The following is a 20457-nucleotide window of genomic DNA, read 5'->3' on the forward strand; positions in this document are numbered from 1 at the left end:
AGAACAAAACCTTTACCTGTTCTGGACCATATGGTAATCCCCATGATCTTTCCACGCCATCGTGAAGTAGTGGATAGCTGTATGCTTCAATGAACTGTCTTAGCAGGAAAAAGAAGTCACCCACATTTTGTTCATTCCAGGTTGTAAGAAGATCAAAGATTATTTTTAGCATTTCCCTGCCAGCCTGGTCTCTTCCTTTCATTACAGCTTCTTGGGTAGATTTCAAGAAAGTCCAGAAATTCTTCTTCACATCAGAATGGATGACATCATCATACTGGTGCCACTCGCCTTAAAAGTTCAACAGCAAAAAAATTACAGGGGTCAGTAATTGCTACATTCATTTGGCCCATTCATACTGTATATGTTTTAGATGTTTTAGCAGCAGGGCTAGGTTGAAACAAATTGTTGAGTTAAGAGTGCGTTTGTACTAAGCAAGTTCTTTATAGTTTGTTTCAATGTCTCTTCCTTTAATAAAGTTGGTTAGGGCATAGTCTGAAGAAACAAATTAAATTGAGGAAGCTGAAAACTTTGACAGAATTTATGGCTAAATTCTAAGAAGAGTGAATTGGTCTTTGTTCTTCTTTTTGCTTTTTTAGGATTTTTGTCTGTTTTAGTGCATCATTTTGTCTGCAACTTCTTATGCAGCTTGGCCATGTCTCTCTTGTAAGAGAGTTCTCAAAGCTCAATGGGAGCTATCTAGTTAAATAAATAATAAAATGTAAATATGTATTTATGTTGCAGTGTTAATAGTGTAACATACTTTTGTTTATATGTTTCATTGTGGTTTGTACTAGAAAAAAACATTTTAATAATACGCTAAAAAAAGAGTAACATACAGTAAATCAGTTTGTAAATGAGCAAAATTTGTGTCTGAGCATGAGTGAATCTAATGTACCTTTGTGTGTCAATAGATCCCTTTTGATTGACAGGCACCTATTGATGAGATGATTTCCTTCTTTCTGATAGATGGTCTCATACATAACCTCATAGTTTTTTCCACGGTTCTTGAGAACAGCATATTTGTAAGGTATGCTCTCATGAATAATGTTTTTGGGAATCAAATGTCGTTGCTCAACAAGATACCTCTTGTCCCCTAGAGACCTGTGAAACACAAGCAGTTATTAGAGATGGGACGTGCAGAGAAGGGACAGACTTATAAATTCCAGTAAACTATTCACTCAATGATAGTCACTAACTTGCCAGTGACAAAAGGATAACATAATCACAATTTGATTTCATTCTTTCCTTGGTTTCCAGTGAAAAATTTACAAAACATGTTATTACTGTGGAAAAACTAATTTGCTTAAGTAAGTCATACTTAGAGAAGGTCATTTCCTTGCCAGCATCCCAGTTTCCAAATAATTTTTCAGATTTTAGAATAACCAAGTCCTTCTCTGGATCCAAATGGAAGTCTTTGGAAGTGACAACATGGAAGTACACAGGTATACATTCACTGATTGATGAACTGAAGAAAAAGGAGAAAAAATCAACATGTGAACTTCATATTTTCCATACAAAATTTTAATAAATCAAAATAGTTTGTAATGGGTAAAAACACTTTGTATTATACATCACATGAAAGTGTGCAGTATATTCCTCATTAGGAAAACATTTTGATTCTAAATCAAATTTCTTATAGCCTATAGTGTAACTTACATTTGTGGTGTCTGAGGTTGAATGGCTTTTTTCAAGATGTCTGCTGCCACTAGCTGACCACCTTCAGCATCACTCTGGCTGGGAGGACTGGAAGGTGTCAGTGACCTGGAGACATCTACATTACTGTTGCCTGGTTGCTGCTCCTGTTTCTTTGTCAGGTGTGTGTTTGTTTTCCCATCTGATTTGGTGTCCGCAGCCTGTAAAAAAGGAAATAGTTGAAAAGTAAACAAAGCCCTGATCAGATGATCAGGATATTAACTTATCTAATGTAGAATAAACACAGTAACAGCTTCCAAAAAATTTTTCCATAGGAATTAGATATCCAGCTTTGTTGAATCACTGGTGTAATTTAGAATAACCGTTTTTGTTAAGCATTGTGGTTTCCTGTGACACACATTTTAGTGTCTTTATTTCTAAATTGAGACATTGGACATGGAAATACTCACTTTAAAGCCAAATGTGGTTTGTTAAAATGAATTAATTAACATTGCACAGTTAATAGCCTGTATCCATGAGCATGCACTGATGTAAATTGTCACTGTAAATATTATGACTTCAGTAATTATCATCTTATTTGAGTCTTCATTTAGAAAATCAGAAAGGGAGTAATAAATGTTTATTTAGCAGCTGATTATTCAAGTGTTTTGTCAGTTTCAGAGTTAAACTAAATGAATTACTTCAGCAACCAGAGCCAGTTGAATATTTGACTGATTACTATGCCAGTGACAGACAGACAGACAGACAGACAGACAGACAGACAGATAGACAGATAGATAGATATTGTCTCCAAGGGGAAACTTGTTTCCACAGTGCGTTATGTGTTGTACGTGCCTCCACAACATACTGTACTACTATATGTCAGTGTTTGGTATTTGGCTCATCTGAGTGATAAATTACCTTCTTTCCAGCAGCTTGGTCTTCTTTCCTGTCTGTTTGTTTAGTGATTGACTGTATTTCCATGTTGGTGTGACTCTCATTACTAGACTCATCTGGCCTCTCAGACAAATTCTGTGTCTCATGAGAGATTGTCTTTATTTCAGGGGAAGTTTGCTTCTCAGGTGTTTGCTCAGGCACTTCAGGTGCAGTAGAGATGGTTTCTTTTGTTGATCTTTGTGATGACACAGAGTTAGACAATTTCCTGGAATGAATGTCACTTTGCTTATCAGCAGGAACTGTCACAACATCAGGGCTGTTTCCTGGATTAATATCTGATGGTGCCTCTATTTGTTGCTCTGGTTGACTGTCTAATTCGCGATTTGAGAGTTTCTGGTGGAGGAATGAGGGTGAAGTTCTGGTTTCCATAGTGGCTGTTGTGTCCTGTGGTGAAACATGACCCATGGCTGACTCCAAGTTGTCACTGGCCAACTGCCCCTGAAACAAGTCCAAATGGTTATCTTAGCAGATAGGAATTAGCAGGTATGCAAACATGATGAGAGGGTTTATGGCTGTTGGAAAATCAAGAAAATAATAATAATAAATTCATATTTATTATAAGCAGCTGATTTATATTGTGTGAGTGAGTTTGATAATTAAAACTATTTATATCAAGATTTTCTGAAATTAATACTATTCAGAAAAAGAGTTAGTCAAATACTTACCTCTATGTTTTTGGCTGTCTCCTGTGTAACTGAACATGGATCAACTGAAGACTTAATTTGTTTGGTATTTGGCTCATCAGCTTGGCCTTCCTTCCTCTGAGTTTGTTCAGTGAATGTATGTTCTTCAGGGTTAATGTGATCTTCTGGACTCTCTGAGAGATTTTGTATCTCATGTGAGAGTCTCTTTTCTTTATCCTGTTCAGAAGCAGACTGTTTTGCCACCAGATCAGATTCCTGAGGTGTTTGCTCAGACAATGCAGGTGCAGTAGAGTTGGTTTCTTGAGTTGATGTTAGTGATGACGCAGAATTAGACAGTGGCCCGGGATGATTGTCACTTGGCTTGTCATCATGAATTGGCACTGCATTGGGACTGTTTTCTGTAATAATATCTGATGGTGTCTCTGTTTGTTGCTCTGGTTGACTGTTACTGTCTAATTCGCGATCTGAGAGTTTCTGGTGGAGGAATGAGGGTGAAGTTCTGGTTTCCATAATGGCTGTTGTGTCCTGTGGTGAAACATGACCCATGGCTGACCCCAAGTTGTCACTGGCCAACTGCCCCTGAAACGAGTCCAAATGGTTATCTTAGCAGATAGGAATTAGCAGGTATGCAGACAGAATGAGAGGGTTTATGGCTGTTGGAAAATCAGGAAAATAATAATAATAATAAATTCATATTTATTATAAGCAGCTGATTTATATTGTGTGAGTGAGTTTGATAATTAAAACTATTTATATCAAGATTTTCTGAAATGAATACTATTCAGAAAAAGAGTTAGTCAAATACTTACCTCTATGTTTTTGGCTGTCTCCTGTGTGACTGAACATGGATCAACTGAAGACTTAATTTGTTTGGTATTTGGCTCATCAGCTTGGCCTTCCTTCCTCTGAGTTTGTTCAGTGAATGTATGTTCTTCAGGGTTAATGTGATCTTCTGTACTCTCTGAGAGATTTTGTATCTCATGTGAGAGTCTCTTTTCTTTATCCTGTTCAGAAGCAGACTGTTTTGCCACCAGATCAGATTCTTGAGGTGTTTGCTCAGACAATGCAGGTGCAGAGGTGTTGGTTTCTTGAATTGATGTTAGTGATGACGCAGAATTAGACAGTGGCCCGGGATGATTGTCACTTGGCTTGTCATCATGAATTCGCACTGCATTGGGACTGTTTTCTGTACTAATATCTGATGGTATCTCTGTTTGTTGCTCTGTCACTTCATCACAAGCAGGTGTAGGAGAGGGTGGTGACGTGGGAACAGACAGGTTGTTGAGACAGGCTGTCTCTCTGCATGGTTGAGCATTACTGTCAAGAGCATGTGCTGTACCAGATAGCCTCTCTTCCTCCTTGCAACTCTCTGTGACTAACCTCCTGGTAGTGACTGATTTGCCATCTGAGGGTGTCTGGTAGGGGGATGAGGGCGTGGTTTTAATTTCTGGTGTGGCTGAGCTGGAAGTGTTATCTGACAGGTCCTGTCTTGTACTACCAGCTCTGGCTGGCTCTGAGTCATCACTGGCCGGCTGCCCCTGAAAAAAAGTCTAAATAGTTAGCTTAGCAGATGGAAGTTTCACTTTGTTAAAGTTTGCCCAGAGGTTAAGTTACTCTAGAGGCAAAAATGATCTCATTAGTTAAGTGGTTAATGCATTAAAAGCCAGAGAACCATCATTTTCAGCAGCAAGTTAATAAAACGGAAAAAGTCTATTGTGAGCAAAAAAGGCCATGAAATCTTCTTTCATTCATTCACAAATATAGTGTTCATGAAACTGAGAAACTGAGAAACTTGGAAGATCTCATAGGATAATTACATAGACTTAAAACAGTGCCTTTTCTTTAAACTCTTGTTGTTTTATTTGGCTTCTACTAATTCTAATAATTCAGTCTTAGTGAAGTAAAACTCCAAAGCTCTCAAAGGTTTATAATGCTGAAACTCAATTATAACCACATTGCTGCCATTGCAGAAATCTGTTCTACTTTCCTTGACCTTTGTCCTTATTGCCTCTACTGCACTAAATGACGTCGGTTTAAACTGGAAGGAAGAAACATGATTCAGTGCCAGCAAAAACAAACAAAGATTGCTTATGATTGTGACAGAATGACAAAACAGAATGAGCTCTCTTCCTGTTTTAGTTCTTTAACAATTATTGCCCAACTTCAAACTTTATTTAAAAAATGTGATGAGCATAAAAAATTATGCAAAAATAATGAAACGTTTTAGCAATTTCACCTTAAACTGGGCAGTGTTTTCTTGTTCCTCTTTAACGTCTTTTGGAACCTGGACTGGCTTCTCCTTTTGGTTCCTCTCCTCTGTGGTGACTGACTGTTGATGTGTTGGCGTGGCCACATCTGGGTAACAATTTAAAGTTATATGACATGACATTAGATAGACATATCTAACCACAGTAAAGGTTTCAGTTGTTTCATACTCCCACCTGCAGATGGGATAACAGAACAGTAAATTGCAAAATATTTAAAAAAAACAACAACTTACCAACAACTAGAAACCAAACTGGACTTTCAGCTACTACTATATAGCGAATAAATCATACTTCATTAAAGTCTATGTACAGAACAAAAAAGCAATGTCATTAGTAAGCTATACTTGTGTTGTAACAGCCTATTATGTATATAGTCTTATGATTTCTCATCTGTCTGGTCAAAAGTAGACCTGGAGCATTGTTTTATGGTTACACTTGAGAAAGCTCTCATTGCTTTTTCTTTCTTTCTTTGAGGAAGAAAAAAATAATTAGAAAAAAAATTTGCAGGGAAGCTTACCTTGGGTCCTATTTTGAGTCAACGCAAATAACTTGAAGCCACACTCAGGACAGAATTTATAGGACTTTTCCACTTGAATCCCACATTCAGGGCAGAACATGATGTACCTAAAAAAAATAATATTATGAATGTGGGAAAACATTTTGGTGTACTTGTTGAGCATTTTAAGTAGATTCATGATACTTTCAGAAAGTTATTTTACCCATTTAACAATTTCTCAAAATAAAAGTAGTTAAGAATTTTCCTATAAGAACTTATCTGTATGAAGACTAATTTAACAGGCTGCTGTACTTAATAGTAATTTGACCCTTTATAAAACTACCTACAAAAGGTTTTAGATCTTTCTGTTTCATGTTTATAATAAACTTGTAATATTAAAAAACACTGACATGGACTAATTTTGTCTCAAGTGGGTAAACGTGTTATTATAGCCAATTATATTGTAATACAAAGAGAAATTAGAAAAAGAACACTCAGTATGATTAACCTAACATTTACAGGCACATTATAGGCCTACCTTTCTTTAATTTCCCTTTGGAGTCAATAAAGTACTCTATCTATCTATCTAATAGATAGAGTACTGGAATATTGTAGCCAGCAAATTAATTAATTATTCTCAAACTCAGTTTATCAGCTCATTAGTAACACTGACTGACTTGTTCAAATCACTTACCTTGTTTGCTCCGCTTCCTAACATGGTTGAAACTAAGATTCTGAGCTGATGACTCGCGTTATATAACACACTGAGAGTTTTACTTTCATTTTCATTTACGGTGAAAGGAGTGGCTTTGGTTTTGTGTTTAGAGGAACTAGTTTTGAAGGCATTTTATAAGCAAAATGTCATTGTCACCTCTAAAATATAAAACATGAAAATACTAATATAGACCATACTGATGCAACATCTGTTTTTTTTCTTTTTTTTAGTCGACGCTGTGAATCTTTAACCAAAGGAAGTATTTTAAAAAACACTATATCATGGTTTTATATATTTTCTCTTTCTCCCCTTGTCAGTGCCTCAGATGTCTTGGATCTGAATAACATTACCATGTCAACAATGTTCAGTGACATGTTCAATACAGCACTAGTACACACAGACATCCTCATTGGTAGCCATTAGGGGGCAATATTGATTTATCTAAAACACTTTCTCTCCCCAAACCTCATTCCCTATCTTGACACCTCAGAGTCAAGATGTTATGATCAGACCTTAAATTGGACATAAATCTTAATAAAACAACACTGTGCAATTAAAAGCAGCTGCACAGTGAGAGAAGGTGTAGTACTAAGGGTTGACATTAATTAAAATAATAGAAGCACCAGTAGTTGTAGTAGTGATAGCAGTAGTAACGGTACTTATACTACTTGAAATACTACCTGAAATTGACACACATCCACTGCTGGGATTGTCAAATTCTCATCTCATGTTGTCAAACTGGAATTTAATTGCTGTTGTTTTGTAACACACTCCCTTAGGTCTAGGTGCGGCATCATTCTAAAATACCAAAATAAATCAGTCACCTCAAACAAGTAAATTAATTTCATTTCAAATAACACTATAGGTTTGAAACAGTGAGGATGGATTTTTGTGTAACAACAAATTCTGTGTGGTGTGGTATTCACCTCAGTGGAATTTATCTGATAGACACTACTAAGTAGTTGTACTGATGGTAGTTCTAATATAACTCTATGTTTCAAGTAAACTTCAAACTTAGGGCCTGAAGGAGTAAAATGCAATCAATTCAATTTGATTGATTGTGGGAAATAGGAAGACTGGATCATTAAAATAAATTACATAAGAAGAATGGAAATATTTGTGAAGAAATCAAAGTCCTGGTAAAGAGTGGATAATTGCACACTACAATAGGGATTCACTTGCAGTTGGAATTTACAAGTAAGATTTCATACATGCATTGAATTTAGAGTGCATTTAGAGTTCTGCATATTAGGAAATATTGAATTCCAAAAATAACAAATTAATATTGAGTGACAGACATAATGTGTGCCAAACAATTTTAAGTTCAATTAAACCCAAAATTTTCCTGGGACACACATGTGACATTGTGTGATGGTTGCTGCTAATCTTCCTTCTTCTCCTTCATCCTTTGTTTCCAACTCCAACAATCAATGCCACCTCTATGCTTTCAAACTGTCCGGTCTTTTCAGACCCTGCCATTCCCCACCTGACCAGCAGCTGTCACTAGAGAGCTTTCCTGCCTCAGCCATGACCTAAACATCTACCTGATCTGAACAGCTTTTCTGCTTTTCCCCTGGCGTAGCCCAGTATTAGCCCTCAGTCAGTACTGCCGTAGTGTGCCAAACATTACTCTGCCTTAGTTGTCTTGATGATGTTGGTAGTTTGAACTGATCTGTTGCTGCTGACCTTCTGGTTGCCACTTGACCAAGTCAGGATGTTTTGGTGTTTATGTGGTCAAAGTTAACAGTTAAGTTTACCCAAGGATGATCACACGAAACCTCTATGAATTTTTAAAGCTGAAATCCATGATGTTATAACATATGCTGAATCTGTATGATGGAGTGTTATGAAATAAGGCAGCAACTTAATCATTGCTGGAGACACTGTCTATGAGGATGCCCTGTCAACACCAGACACCTTTCAGCTGTATTTTCAGCTGATCTGTGTGAGAAACCAGCTTCCAGGACACCATAAAATGGCCTGCATACTTGAAGGTATACTACAGCGTTTTTGACCATTATTACCTCTATGGCTCAATGTTTTGATGAGCGGGTCCCTGTTTTTGTTTGTATCTCTTGCTCTACTACCAGGACAGACAAGCACACACACATACAGTACCCACACGCAGGTGTCGTGATACACATTCCTGCTGACTTTTTGAAGGCACAGTATTTTCAAGTGAAACTCCTTGTAAGCTTGCTTTTTGACTACTTGTTTTTTCTTTGAACATTACAAATGTATTTTTATTCCCAACAGTACGCCTAATACATTGTCTTTCCTCTGATTTATGCACATAACTACATAAATTGGGCATTGGACTATGACTCCAGTGTGGATATTAATGGATCAATTACAAGATAAAACAATTTTGTACTGTATTACAGCTTCAAAAAAACCAAACATTCTAGATAGATATAGTTGATTTGGAAGGAGAATGTAACATTCATCTTCCTACTGAATAACTACTGTAAAAATACTGTATAAAATAAAATAAAATAAAATGAAATAAAATTGGATGAGTTGTAAAAGAAGACTGGGAGAGACTACTAGAAGAAAGATTGCAGCAAAGAAGAAGAATAACCTTTGAAATGTAATTAAATTCAGCATCAAGGCTTTGCCAAAGCAGCTGAATTGCCAAAAGGTCTTTTTTAATGGCAATAAAATGAAACGCCGGGATAGGTTGAGTTCATGTGGGGGGAATGTGATGAATATTTTCCTCTCAAAATGCATGCATGCATAATATCCAAGATGGCATTTGTGAGGGAGGAAAATAATTTATTTTCCACTGCCTCTGAAGTCAGTGCTCAAGGAGCATGCTAAATCATATCATCTCATTGCTAGGCTGAATTGTTGACCGTGCTAACAGGCTTGGACTCTGTGTGTGTGTGTGTGTGTGTGTGTGTGTGTGTGTGTGTGTGTGTGTGTGTGTGTGTGTGTGTGTGTGTTGGAGATGTGGGGGCTAATCTCAGTGCTGGGCTACTGAGTCCCTCCTCCTCTTCTTTACCACCCACACATCTCTGCCACACACACATACACACATCGCCGCAGTTGCCAGCCAATCACTACCTCTCTTCCTTTCTATTGCTTTTACCTGCGTCACTCTGCATGTGTTGCCATGGTGATCATTGATGCTCCCCCCACACTTTGTTTCTCTGCCTCTTCCAGCATGAGGATGAAGCCGACTTGTGGCTGCTGATGCAGGCAGCCTGCAGACGTCATCACTTCCCTCGGGAAGAAGGCCTATTTTTACCACTGGGCACAAAGTATACCAAGCTGCCCAACATATTTATGGAACTGCATCTAATCCCAGCCTGCCAGGAAAACATTTCTCCCCACACTCTGCATCTTTCTCTCTGTCTCCATTCAGTTCACAGAAATGCTATTCCTTCCAAGGCATATTTTTATCACTTGAATTGAAATGACAGAACCAGGTGAAGGTTTGAATAATCTTGCTTTAGTATCTGTGGTGTTTTATCTGTGATACTGTATTTACCACCAAAGGGAGATTCCACACACTCACCAGTCCACATGGAGGTCAGAGGTCAGTGGTCACAGACCCTGAAGCTGGTAGAGATTCAGTGTTTTTTTTTTTTTTTTTTTGCTTGAAAGCTCTTCAGCTGGGCAGATGCCTACTGTTCCAGGGACAGATAACAGTGAAGGAAGTCAGTCACCCAGTGTTTTCTGACTTTCTCCTGGACAACCAGGAGAAAGTGTTTACTGCTGGAGTTATGTTGTAATTTTTGGAGGCAGGACTGCCAGAGTGAGGTGACAAAAAAAGAGCAGTGCCAAGGTGGACTAATTTTATCAGCTACAAATTAAGAAGGTGCTGGAACTAGGGGTGCAACTAATGATCATTTGTATTATAATTAATCTGATGATTATTTTCTCAATTTCTTTGAGAATTTTTTTTTGGAGAATGCAAGGTGATGTCTAAAATTGCTTGTTTGGTCCAACCAGCAGTGCAAACCCTACACCATGTCTACACTGAAAGCGTCTCAGCCACATTTTTCAGTCATCTGTGTTACAATTCTATGTTAACCAATCACAGACTACTGAAAAACGCGGCTGAGAGGCTTTTAGTGTAGACACAGTGTTGGGCTTCAAGTCTATAATATCATAACTACAGTAATTGTGTATTGGGCTCTGAGCACTTCCAAAACATGGGTGACCGATGCTCAACACTGCACCTGAACGCCTTCAGTGTAGACACACAGACAAAGCACTTGCTGCTACTGCTGCTCTGCTAAACATGCTGCTCACACTATGCTTTAAACATGTTGTTAAGATATTCACTTTGCTATCATACAAGACAAAAAAGCAGCAAATCTTGTTTGTTTGGGATTTTTGCTTAAAAAAAGACGCAATTATTAGCAACTATAAAGAATGATGAAAAAACAAAATACATAGTAAATGAGAAAGCATCTGCACAATTATCTTGTGCCGAAATTCAATGAAGATAAGTGTGCAGATGCTTTGACTTATTTTCAAGGTGGACTAAAATTCACTGTGTTGGTATAGTCTTGATGTGGCAGCTGATCTTGGTGCATATACTCATAAAAAGTAATTTACGGTGTCCATGTGCTGCTGCTTACCTGAGTTTAGCACCATTTGTCACCTAGCGTAGCATTTGGCTACACAAACATTAAGGAAAAAGATAAACTGTTATATTTTTTACTTCTTATCCAGCACCATGTGGTATCATCAAAGGTGTTTTTGTGATAACATTTTAATTTTCCTCCTAAGGTTTGTGTAAAGAACGTCATGTGACCATGTCACAGACTAAAATACAGAGTTCAGAGGTCATGGGTGGGACTAACCTGAGTTATGCTGGTTCTGTACCTACCTGTGCTGTTGGACTTGGACTGTACTGGTCAAGTGCTGGTCTGCTATAGGTCCTACAAACCAAGGGAATCGACATTTAAGGAGGGAGATACCACTCTTTAAAGTCCATGCAAAGCAATAATAAATACATGTTCTGAGTTTGTCACACCACAGAAAAATGTGTTATTAACCACCCAGCCAAATTTGAATAATTAAAAAAATCACCAAGTATATAAAGTCAGGTTTCAAAATTGTGGAAGAATAAGCAGTATTCCCTGCTCTGAAACGCTGGGGACAGGTCTGCTGAAAGTGCTGAAACCACGGCCCAAATGAACAGTCTCTGAGTTAACAACGCTCATACCAAACTCCCATATAAAAGTACACAATTTAAAATAGGCCTTGTTTGAAGGTGTAAGGCAAGCAACGTGGATGATAATTTACAAATAAAGTAACGTTAGGAGCCACTATTTAATTCAGCACTTATTTTGTAGGTAAATGTGGACTTGTTTCAGTAAAAATTTAACTTAAATGAGTAGTTAACAAGCTAACCCTTACCAATCATTGGTACGTTAAATTGTCATTTTTTTTTCCAATGGAGTTCGGTGCTCTTAACGTTACTTACTTCTTTGCTGAAAAGCAGCTTTATTGTGGCCATCACCCCTGGAGCAATTGCCTCTCATGCTGTGCTTTTTGGTGAGGTGCTGCCCGGTAAATGCTCTCCCTCTGGTCAGGGACCTCCCAGCCGCACAGCCAGTGCTGAAGCCAAAGTGGTGGGCAGCATCAGGCGGTCCCTAACAAGCTTTTAAAATACAACACATTGTTAAAGATTAAACCAGTGGTTTCCAACCTTTTTGACATCTTAGAAAAAGCACTGTGTAGTCAGGGTCACATTTCAGATGTCTATGAGTTGTTAACAGCTCCACCAAATAGTGATTTTTCTCTCTTAACTTCTCATGTGGCTTCATTTCAATAAATGTTCAAATCATCCAATATTTGACCAAATATCAAAGATAAGAGGAAAAGTCCAAAAAATGAAAACAGATGTGTTTTTTTCTTCTTTGCTCTCCCATTAATCATCTCACGACACCTTTGGAGGGGCATATTTCAGATATGCGAAATTATTTGCCTGTGGTGGTCTCCGTTTGCTATTCCAACAATGGATTTCAAGAATAATGGCAAACCCAAGAGTTCTGGAGCAAATGGGTTGCGTTTGGACTTTAATTTGAATGACGAAGGGAGACATCTTCAGCACCAAGGACAGTGCTCAAACTAGTTTTGATTTAACCACTGTTTACAGGCATTAACAGGCTGGTAATGGTTATGCTTCTAGATCCAAATGTGAACCACGAAAACCTCTTGTCATGTGAATTAGTTTATGAAAAAAATTGTGCTTAAGTTTGCATTCATTAGAGGTGCTTCATGCTATGTGTGTAGCTTATGGCGGCCAGTCTAGAGAGTGGCTGTGATGTGCAATGTGCTATACAGTTAAACAATAATACAATGACATCACTCATTTTACATTCAATTGGAATTGAATACTTAAAGGGCCAGTGTGTAAGATTTAGTGGCATCTAGTAGTAAAGTTGCAGATTGCAAGCAAATGAATACACCTCCCCTCGCCCTCCCCTTCCAAGCATGTGGGAGAATCTACAGTGGCTGCGAAACTCGCGAAAAATAGGAAAGGCCCTCTCTAGAGCCAGTGTTTGGTTTGTCCGTTCTGGGCTTATGTAGAAACATGGTGGCGCAACACGGCAGCCTCCGTGGAAGAGGACCCGCTCCCTATATAGATATAAAGGGCTCATTCTAAGGTAATGAAAACACATTGATTCTTATTTTCAGGTGATTATACACTAATTAAGACATACTTATGAATATTATATTCCATTTCTGCTAAGTCTGTTCTGCTAGATGCCACTAAGTTCTACACACTGGTCCTTAAATGCACCTTCCCGCCTGGTGAGCTGCCACCTCTCTGATCTCTTGCTAGCTTGGTACTACGTTTAATGTATCATGTGTTTCTGATTTTTTTTATTAGCTTATATTATTCTTTTATTCTAGTTAAAATGCAGGAAATAATGGAGTTTGATGACTTAAATCATAACATAGCAAGTCATTCCCGCTAGGTTAAATTAGCTTCTCCACACAGCACTTTCACACACAGACTGTGGAGGTCGGACAGAAGCCTTCATGTTCATGTTAAATTTTCGCGAAGCCTGTGTCCTAATTAATTTCAAACAAGTGTTTAGAGACTAATTAACTTCCACGTTCACACAAACTACCTTCATCCGTTTGAGGGAGCGACTGCTGCTGACTGTGCTGACATCTCTGCTTTCACTGTCAGTGTACTTAAGTTAAATGCACAATATGTAATTTCAGCCACTAGGGGTCTCTCAATCAAAACAATTACAAAAGATGGAGTGTGATGACGGTGTGAAGTAGCAAGGGATCATGGGAGTTGTTGTCTTTGTTGTTAAATAACCAGCTTCACCGGGATAGGATTACTCCAGTGTTAATCATTCAGGATGTTTTTACCGGGAGCCGAATTACCCGCAGAGGTGTTTGGTGACCACCGGACTCCCTGGAGGGGCTGTTAGCCGAGCTGCTGTTAACGTTTGCCCAGTTTATTTCTCTGATAACTTAAGATCCAGACGTCCAATGACTAAAATCCTTCTTCTGGCTAAAAGATATAGTTAAAAGCAACTTAAATTTATCATGAAAATGTGGCTTAAAACTGAATAAAAGTCAATTTATAAGTTTCTGTGGAACAACCACAACGCAGATGTACTATCTTGTATGTGTGTAAATTACTCTTTGGTAGACGCCATTGTAGCGGACAAACACAGCACTGCCGTATGTATCATGTGCGTGTTTACTCTTTGGTAGAGGAGGTATGACGCCATTGACATGCGACCAAATGAAACGGTCCGTCACTTTGATTAAATTACAGATTTCTCTAGGTTTGAGAATTGTTGGAAACATTTGGGATAATGTAAGTACACAACTCAACAAAATATATAACATAGATCTAGTTGTTTTTAGACATTTTAATGTGGAATAATTACATATTATACCTTTAAATGTGTTCAGTTAGCACTCATTCTAGGGTCTGGCTATAACCTGTAATATTAATGTAACCCAGTCGGTGGTTAGCATTAAGGCAGCTAAATAACAACAGTTAAAAGTGCTGAGTAAAATCGATAAATACCTGCAAGTGAGTATTGCTTGTAGTCTCAAGGAGGTAAACTGTCAGTAACGGTTGATAACAGTGGTCTGAATGTTGCTCCGTTTGCGCTTGCGCCGGTTCATGCCGTTGGGCTCCTGGCAAGTTAATGTCTAACATCCACTGAACAATACAGCCTGAAAGTCCCTGTTATCATCGGCCTACTGATGTCACTGTTGACCTACAACAGAACGCATGCTATGAAATTATAATGTAAAACCAAAATAAATGTGGGTAAATTCCATAGACCGTAAAAAAAAAAAAAAAAAAAAAGATGGACGTATCCACCGTGACATCACCCATTGGTTCGTGGACTCCTATTTAGAAACCTCGAGTTTTGGAGCCAGAAGTGACGAGAAGGGACCATATTTTGACGAGAGGGTGGAATTGCGCCTAACGCTAGCTGCTAGCTTGGTTAACATGGTGCATTTACAGTCTATGGTTAACTGTGCTAATGCTAATTTTCGTTAGCGAAAAACAGCCTTAAAACCATTGGAAAAACTGAACATCCGACTTCTTAGGCCACCAAAACGTTACAATTAACTTTCATAAACTGAAAACACACTGATAAAGCATCTGCTATACGGCTACACCTGTACTCTGAAGTCTGGGGTTGTGCAATGGTTACGTTACCTCACCAACGTTGTCGCCATGGTAGCGACTTGACAATCATAATGTAGACACGCCCTAAAGTATACCCTGCTTTATCGTCAAATTTAAATTAAATGGGACCATAATTTACTAAATGAAAATCATGTTGTATTAAAGAAGACTTGAAACTAGCAAATGAGACCATAAACCCATCAGGAAACTGTTTACTGAGGTAATAAATCAACTGAGAAGTAAGGTCATTTTCTCATAGACTTCCATACAATCAGACTTCTTTTTGGAGCCAGTGGAGTCGCCCCTAGTGGCCGCTAGAGAGAATGCAAGTTTAAGTCACTTCCGCATTGGCTTCATTTTTCAGATTGGGAGTTACCTGTTTGGCAAATTCATTTTGTATCAATTCAACACTGAAGTCACTGTGAAGAAATGTTTTAAAATACTTTGTTTACTATAGAAATTAGATTTAAGAATATGAAACATGTCAAGCTTATTGTAAAATCGCTAAACACCACAAGTTGCCTATAAATCCCTACATGAATATTATAAGACTATTATACAGGGCTTGAAATTATACACTTGGAGAACTAGTGCTCAATTAGATTTTTTATTTATTTTTGATATTGTTCATTACTTGTTGAGAATGTTTCCCATTGTACATTTTTAATGTAGTTGTGTTCAATAATGTAACACGTCTAGAAATGAAACAATTAATACATTAATTGATTGGTCAGTCAAAAGAATAAATAATCAGTCAACATTTGCTGGTTCCAGCTTCTTAAATGTGTGGATTTGATTATTTGTCATATCATCATGGGTTTTTGGAGTTTTGGTAGGACAAAACAAGCAGTTTAAAGATGTCACCTTGGGCTTTACTGTTAGTGCTTCATGATATAGGCTACAGTGCCCAAACTTAAACAGTAATGCTTCCTTACTCAACCTTTCTAAGAAGAAAAGTTCCTTAAAACTATAATAAACAACACATAACAAAACAAATGCTTTGCACATAAGGGGCAAATGGACAGAGATTCCCCATCCTATGGCTGAGTATGCAATACGTGCAATGGTTGTCAATCAAATATTTACAATTCCAATAAAATGAGTCCAAATAGAATTAGAGTAAATGAATATCAGTCCCTCACATTGTCACAAGGTGCCAGGTAGATGGGAGAAGAGCATGAAGATGCATAATTGTAGTACATCCGTGTAGTCAAGGTCAAAAGCAGAGCCAAGCCTCTTTTTAGAAAATATTTCAGCTTTAGTTTGTGTGTGTTTTTTTTTTTTTCACAAAATGAGGCATAAATGAGAGTTATCAATTATAACTGCAAGACATTTATGAGGAGATAATAATTCATGAACATACCATAAAACACAATATATTTGTCCATTGCTAGAGCATTTGTAATTTTTCAAGTTTAGTCATAGTCATAGTCATTCAGGACAAGTTACAAGTCATAAAGAATTGTTGACAATGATAAAGGCAAGTTGAATCTAGGAGACTGCCTGAATAAGCAGTAAAAACACTATCTAGGGAACATTTATAACAGGTATATGGACAATTTTAAATATTCAAATCACCTGACTTGCATGTCTTTGTACTGTGGGAGGACACCTGGGTGCCCAGAGAAAACCCGCACAGACATGGGAAGAACAGAAAAAGTCCTACTTAGAAAGGATCAGGACCCAGAGCCTGCTTGTGAGGTGGCAATGTCAACCACTGAGAGCCACTGTACTGCTGAGCAGCTGCAGAGTTTCTGTACGGATGTGGAAGATCAACCTGTTGCACTCCCACATTCAAATGCAGAAGTTTCAATCACCTTTTAACACATTCAAGACACATAAATGGCTGAACCTGTGGCTCTCAAATCATGTCCTTTCCTAAAATTAAGTTTGTCTTTGTGATAACATTTACAATACAACCAAACACTCAAGAGTGAAATTAATATTGCATTTAGAGAGTAAGAAAAAAATCTGCCAAACAATTTACTTTTTTCATACTCAAGCTGGAAAATGGTTGGAAACCTTGATTTGAGGGTTGTGCTTTTTTAACAAGACACATTAGTTGAAATTTCATTGTACTTTCCTTGTTTATTATAGAATCACAGAGCAAATGTTCTACCCTTGCCAAAAAAGAAATATTATTAACCCTTTGGGACTATATGGTTGTTGTAGCACCAAAATATTAAGAAGGAAACAGGCTTGTAGTTTGAAAAGCAACATACTATATTGTTAGTAACAGACTTAAGTCAAGAAAAAAGACACAATCTTAAATAGGCAAGGAAACAGAACTAATACATAGCTAAAGCATAAAATAGAGAGTAATAAACAAAAATGATTTGTTCAATTGAACTATGTTGGTGTGAATTTGATGTTCACGTTATTAAGTAAATATGGGGTAACATTAGAGTGTAATGTTTCCCCATACCAGACATACATGCACAACCGTAACAAACCTGCTTTGCAAAAAAATATTAACCGAAATGCTTTTGTCTGTTTTCATTCAACAGTTAATGTATAACCATGAAAAGCTGTAGGCCCGGTGAGGTTTTGTGGTTGCATGTGTGAAATTGTCAGTGTGTTTGTGTGGGTGTTTTTTTTTTGTTGGTTTTTTTTTTTTACAAAGCAACCGTAGACACACACTCTCTCTCTCACTTTTTGTACTCTCATTTTGCCCTACATCCTCCATGAGCGCTGTATGGAACCCACCTACACTTTGAAACTACGTCACCAGGCCCAGTGGAGCAGGTCAGTGGGACTCAAGCACATCTACCAATACTTATGAGGATTTCTATTCTCTTCATTTACACCTGAGTGATACTACTCCCAAAACCCAAATCTTAAACTCAAACTAAACCCTGTATTGACTTTTTAAATTCTAGAAATTATTTTAACCCAGTCACTAATGAAATGAAGAGTGGCACCATGTTGTCCCTTTGGAGGGGTATCTTTAAGAGATCTTTCCTTTTCACATATTTATGGTGACTGCTGCTGTCCAAAGGTTACAAAATCCATCTTTACATCCCTGTGAGGACATTTGAAAAAACACCCACACAAACATACCCCTCCCTCTATTGTATCCATTGAACCACTTGATCATTTTACAGTACATTTAAGATTTGGGGTGTTTGATTTTCTTAATTTTATTTAAATAATAACTTTCCTCTTCACATAATCATAGTGAATGAAGGTGTCCAAAGGTAACCAAATCCACTTACCAACACCTCTAAAGCTCACTGATTAACATGTTATATCTCATTTGCACAAACAAAAGTGTAAAAATAAACTGTGGTTTTATGGAGTTTATGTACAGGACTATTTATTGGCCAGGAGAAGTGACCTTCTGGTTTTCTTGTCGTCACCATGAGGTTACTAGGTAACCAGGACTCCAGGAAGTTACTGCTCCCATTTAAGAAATGGTCTCACACATAACCCCCCCCCCCCCCCCCCCCCCCCCTCTATCTATCTATCTATCTACCTAGCTATTCCCAAAATGTCAAACTATTCCTTTTAAGGCTTGATGTTCTAAAATATATATACAATGATTTAAAATGATATATAACAGTAGCACAATCAAACAACATTACAGTGTTCTAGCTACAGATTAAACATATTCCTGTAAACCCAGAGTGATAATACGTAAGTTCTGCATAATGTTGTAAGATCTACGATAAGGTTTTCTTTGATATCTGTTCTATTTTTAAGCAATAGTGCCCACACAAAGTCACATTCCCAGCACTCAGGCACTCTATCAATGTGAAAGTGAAACAGCATTTAAAAACTTAACTTGTGTGCCAGGCTTCATTAGCTCTCGAAGCTCACAGTGGAATCTCAAACATTCATAGAAATGAAGTTGAAAGTAAGTCACCTTAAAAAGTTTCTGTCTGACGCTTATTTCTACGAATTCCTTAAATGGGCCCTCAACCGCTTTAGTCATCTCCATGAATCACAAAGAATGTTTCAAGTACAAACCACACACAAATCACATGTTGCTCAATACAAACACGTTGGGGTCTGGCACAGTGGAAGTTGAAACGTTCCAGTAACACCAAGCATTCCTGACAGCTCAACACTCTTTGCCATGACTTGTAGCATTAACCCACAGTCACAGATGAAAATGATTGCTGTTGAAGTATTTAGTTGTTGATTCATGTTAGAAGAATTTAGAACATTAAGCTGTCATATGACACTTTACAAGCGTGATACAAACATGTTTATGGCTCGATTTCCTGCCAAACAGTAACTGATTTCACTTCCGTTACCTGGATAAATCAACTAGATGTGAAAGTCATTTGAAGTAGGTAATCCATCATCTCCAACACAATGCCACACTGTTTTAGCTACGCTCAAGGCGTGGCTTCAGGTTTACCAATGTCAGTCGGTCCAACACTTTGGTCTACCCTGAAATATTTCAACAACTCAATTGCCATTAAATTTTACAGAAATATTCAGATCCCCACAGGATGAATCCTAATTAGGTTATTGATCCCCTGACTTTTTATCTAGTGCCTTTTTTTTTCATTTTTCCAGTAAAACATCTCAAGATCTAAATCAGAAAGGTCAATCATTTGTTTGGGCTTTGTTTGAACGCTGGGTTACTTCATCCTCTCAATTTAAAAGTCCAGTTTGCAATTTTATTTTCAAGTTTAGGTTACATGTTGTCTACCAATTTGAAAACATACAGTACCTTTCAAAAGTTTGGACATATTTTCTCATTCAAGTGAACGTGAAGGTGTGTCCAAACATTTGACTGGTACTGTAAATAAAGTCAATTTTACATTCAGTTTCATTTTCATTTGGCAATATTTTGTTGAGTAACTGTTCAAACCTGAAATCAAATTGGATTTTTACTCTCACACATAATAAACATACAAATGGAAATATTTAATTTTCCAGTTTGATTAGATTCTATTTCACTGTAATGTTTTCAGTCCTGGACTTCCATATACAAGCAGAGAAAGGTGAGGTTTTTAAAACAACTCGCCAAAGGACTGCAGTTGAAAATTAGCCTGCTGGCTAACACTGGCACATTCACAGAAATGTTGATATATGTGTGATGTCCTAATAAATAAAATAAATTAAATGTTAAATGAAAAATATCTCAC

At 37.5% G+C, this 20457-nt stretch overlaps 1 protein-coding gene and 1 long non-coding RNA gene across 6 annotated transcripts in view; both read right to left on the minus strand.

The window, feature by feature from the left end:
• LOC137187584 (E3 ubiquitin-protein ligase rnf213-alpha-like) overlaps positions 1-10714 on the minus strand; it is a 51965-nt gene extending 41251 nt beyond the window's left edge. The window contains exons 1-10 of one of the 4 annotated variants that reach the window (XM_067596590.1): positions 9803-10714; positions 6018-6124; positions 5470-5588; positions 4043-4771; positions 3255-3812; positions 2554-3027; positions 1657-1853; positions 1319-1465; positions 896-1101; positions 17-288 (exon numbers count right to left, since the gene is read on the minus strand). In XM_067596590.1, coding sequence (XP_067452691.1) covers positions 17-288; positions 896-1101; positions 1319-1465; positions 1657-1853; positions 2554-3027; positions 3255-3812; positions 4043-4771; positions 5470-5588; positions 6018-6117 — 2802 coding nt within the window. In that variant the 5' untranslated portion in view covers positions 6118-6124; positions 9803-10714. Of the gene's footprint in view, positions 1-16; positions 289-895; positions 1102-1318; positions 1466-1656; positions 1854-2553; positions 3028-3254; positions 3813-4042; positions 4772-5469; positions 5589-6017; positions 9146-9802 lie in introns of those variants that run through there. The other 3 variants (XM_067596589.1, XM_067596588.1, XM_067596587.1) reach the window with 3 other exon arrangements.
• A 25-nt stretch (positions 10715-10739) lies between these two features.
• LOC137187586 (uncharacterized) lies at positions 10740-15431 on the minus strand. 2 transcript variants are annotated; one of them, XR_010929240.1, is made up of 4 exons: positions 14738-15431; positions 12155-12331; positions 11555-11606; positions 10740-11342 (listed from the first exon to the last, which is right to left on the minus strand). It is a non-coding gene; the product is annotated as an uncharacterized lncRNA (long non-coding RNA). The 2 variants fall into 2 exon arrangements; XR_010929239.1 differs by having other exon boundaries at positions 10740-11606.
• Positions 15432-20457: the final 5026 nt, after the last annotated feature.

The sequence above is a fragment of the Thunnus thynnus genome, chromosome 8, assembly GCF_963924715.1.
Source record: "Thunnus thynnus chromosome 8, fThuThy2.1, whole genome shotgun sequence".
NCBI lineage: Eukaryota > Metazoa > Chordata > Actinopteri > Scombriformes > Scombridae > Thunnus > Thunnus thynnus.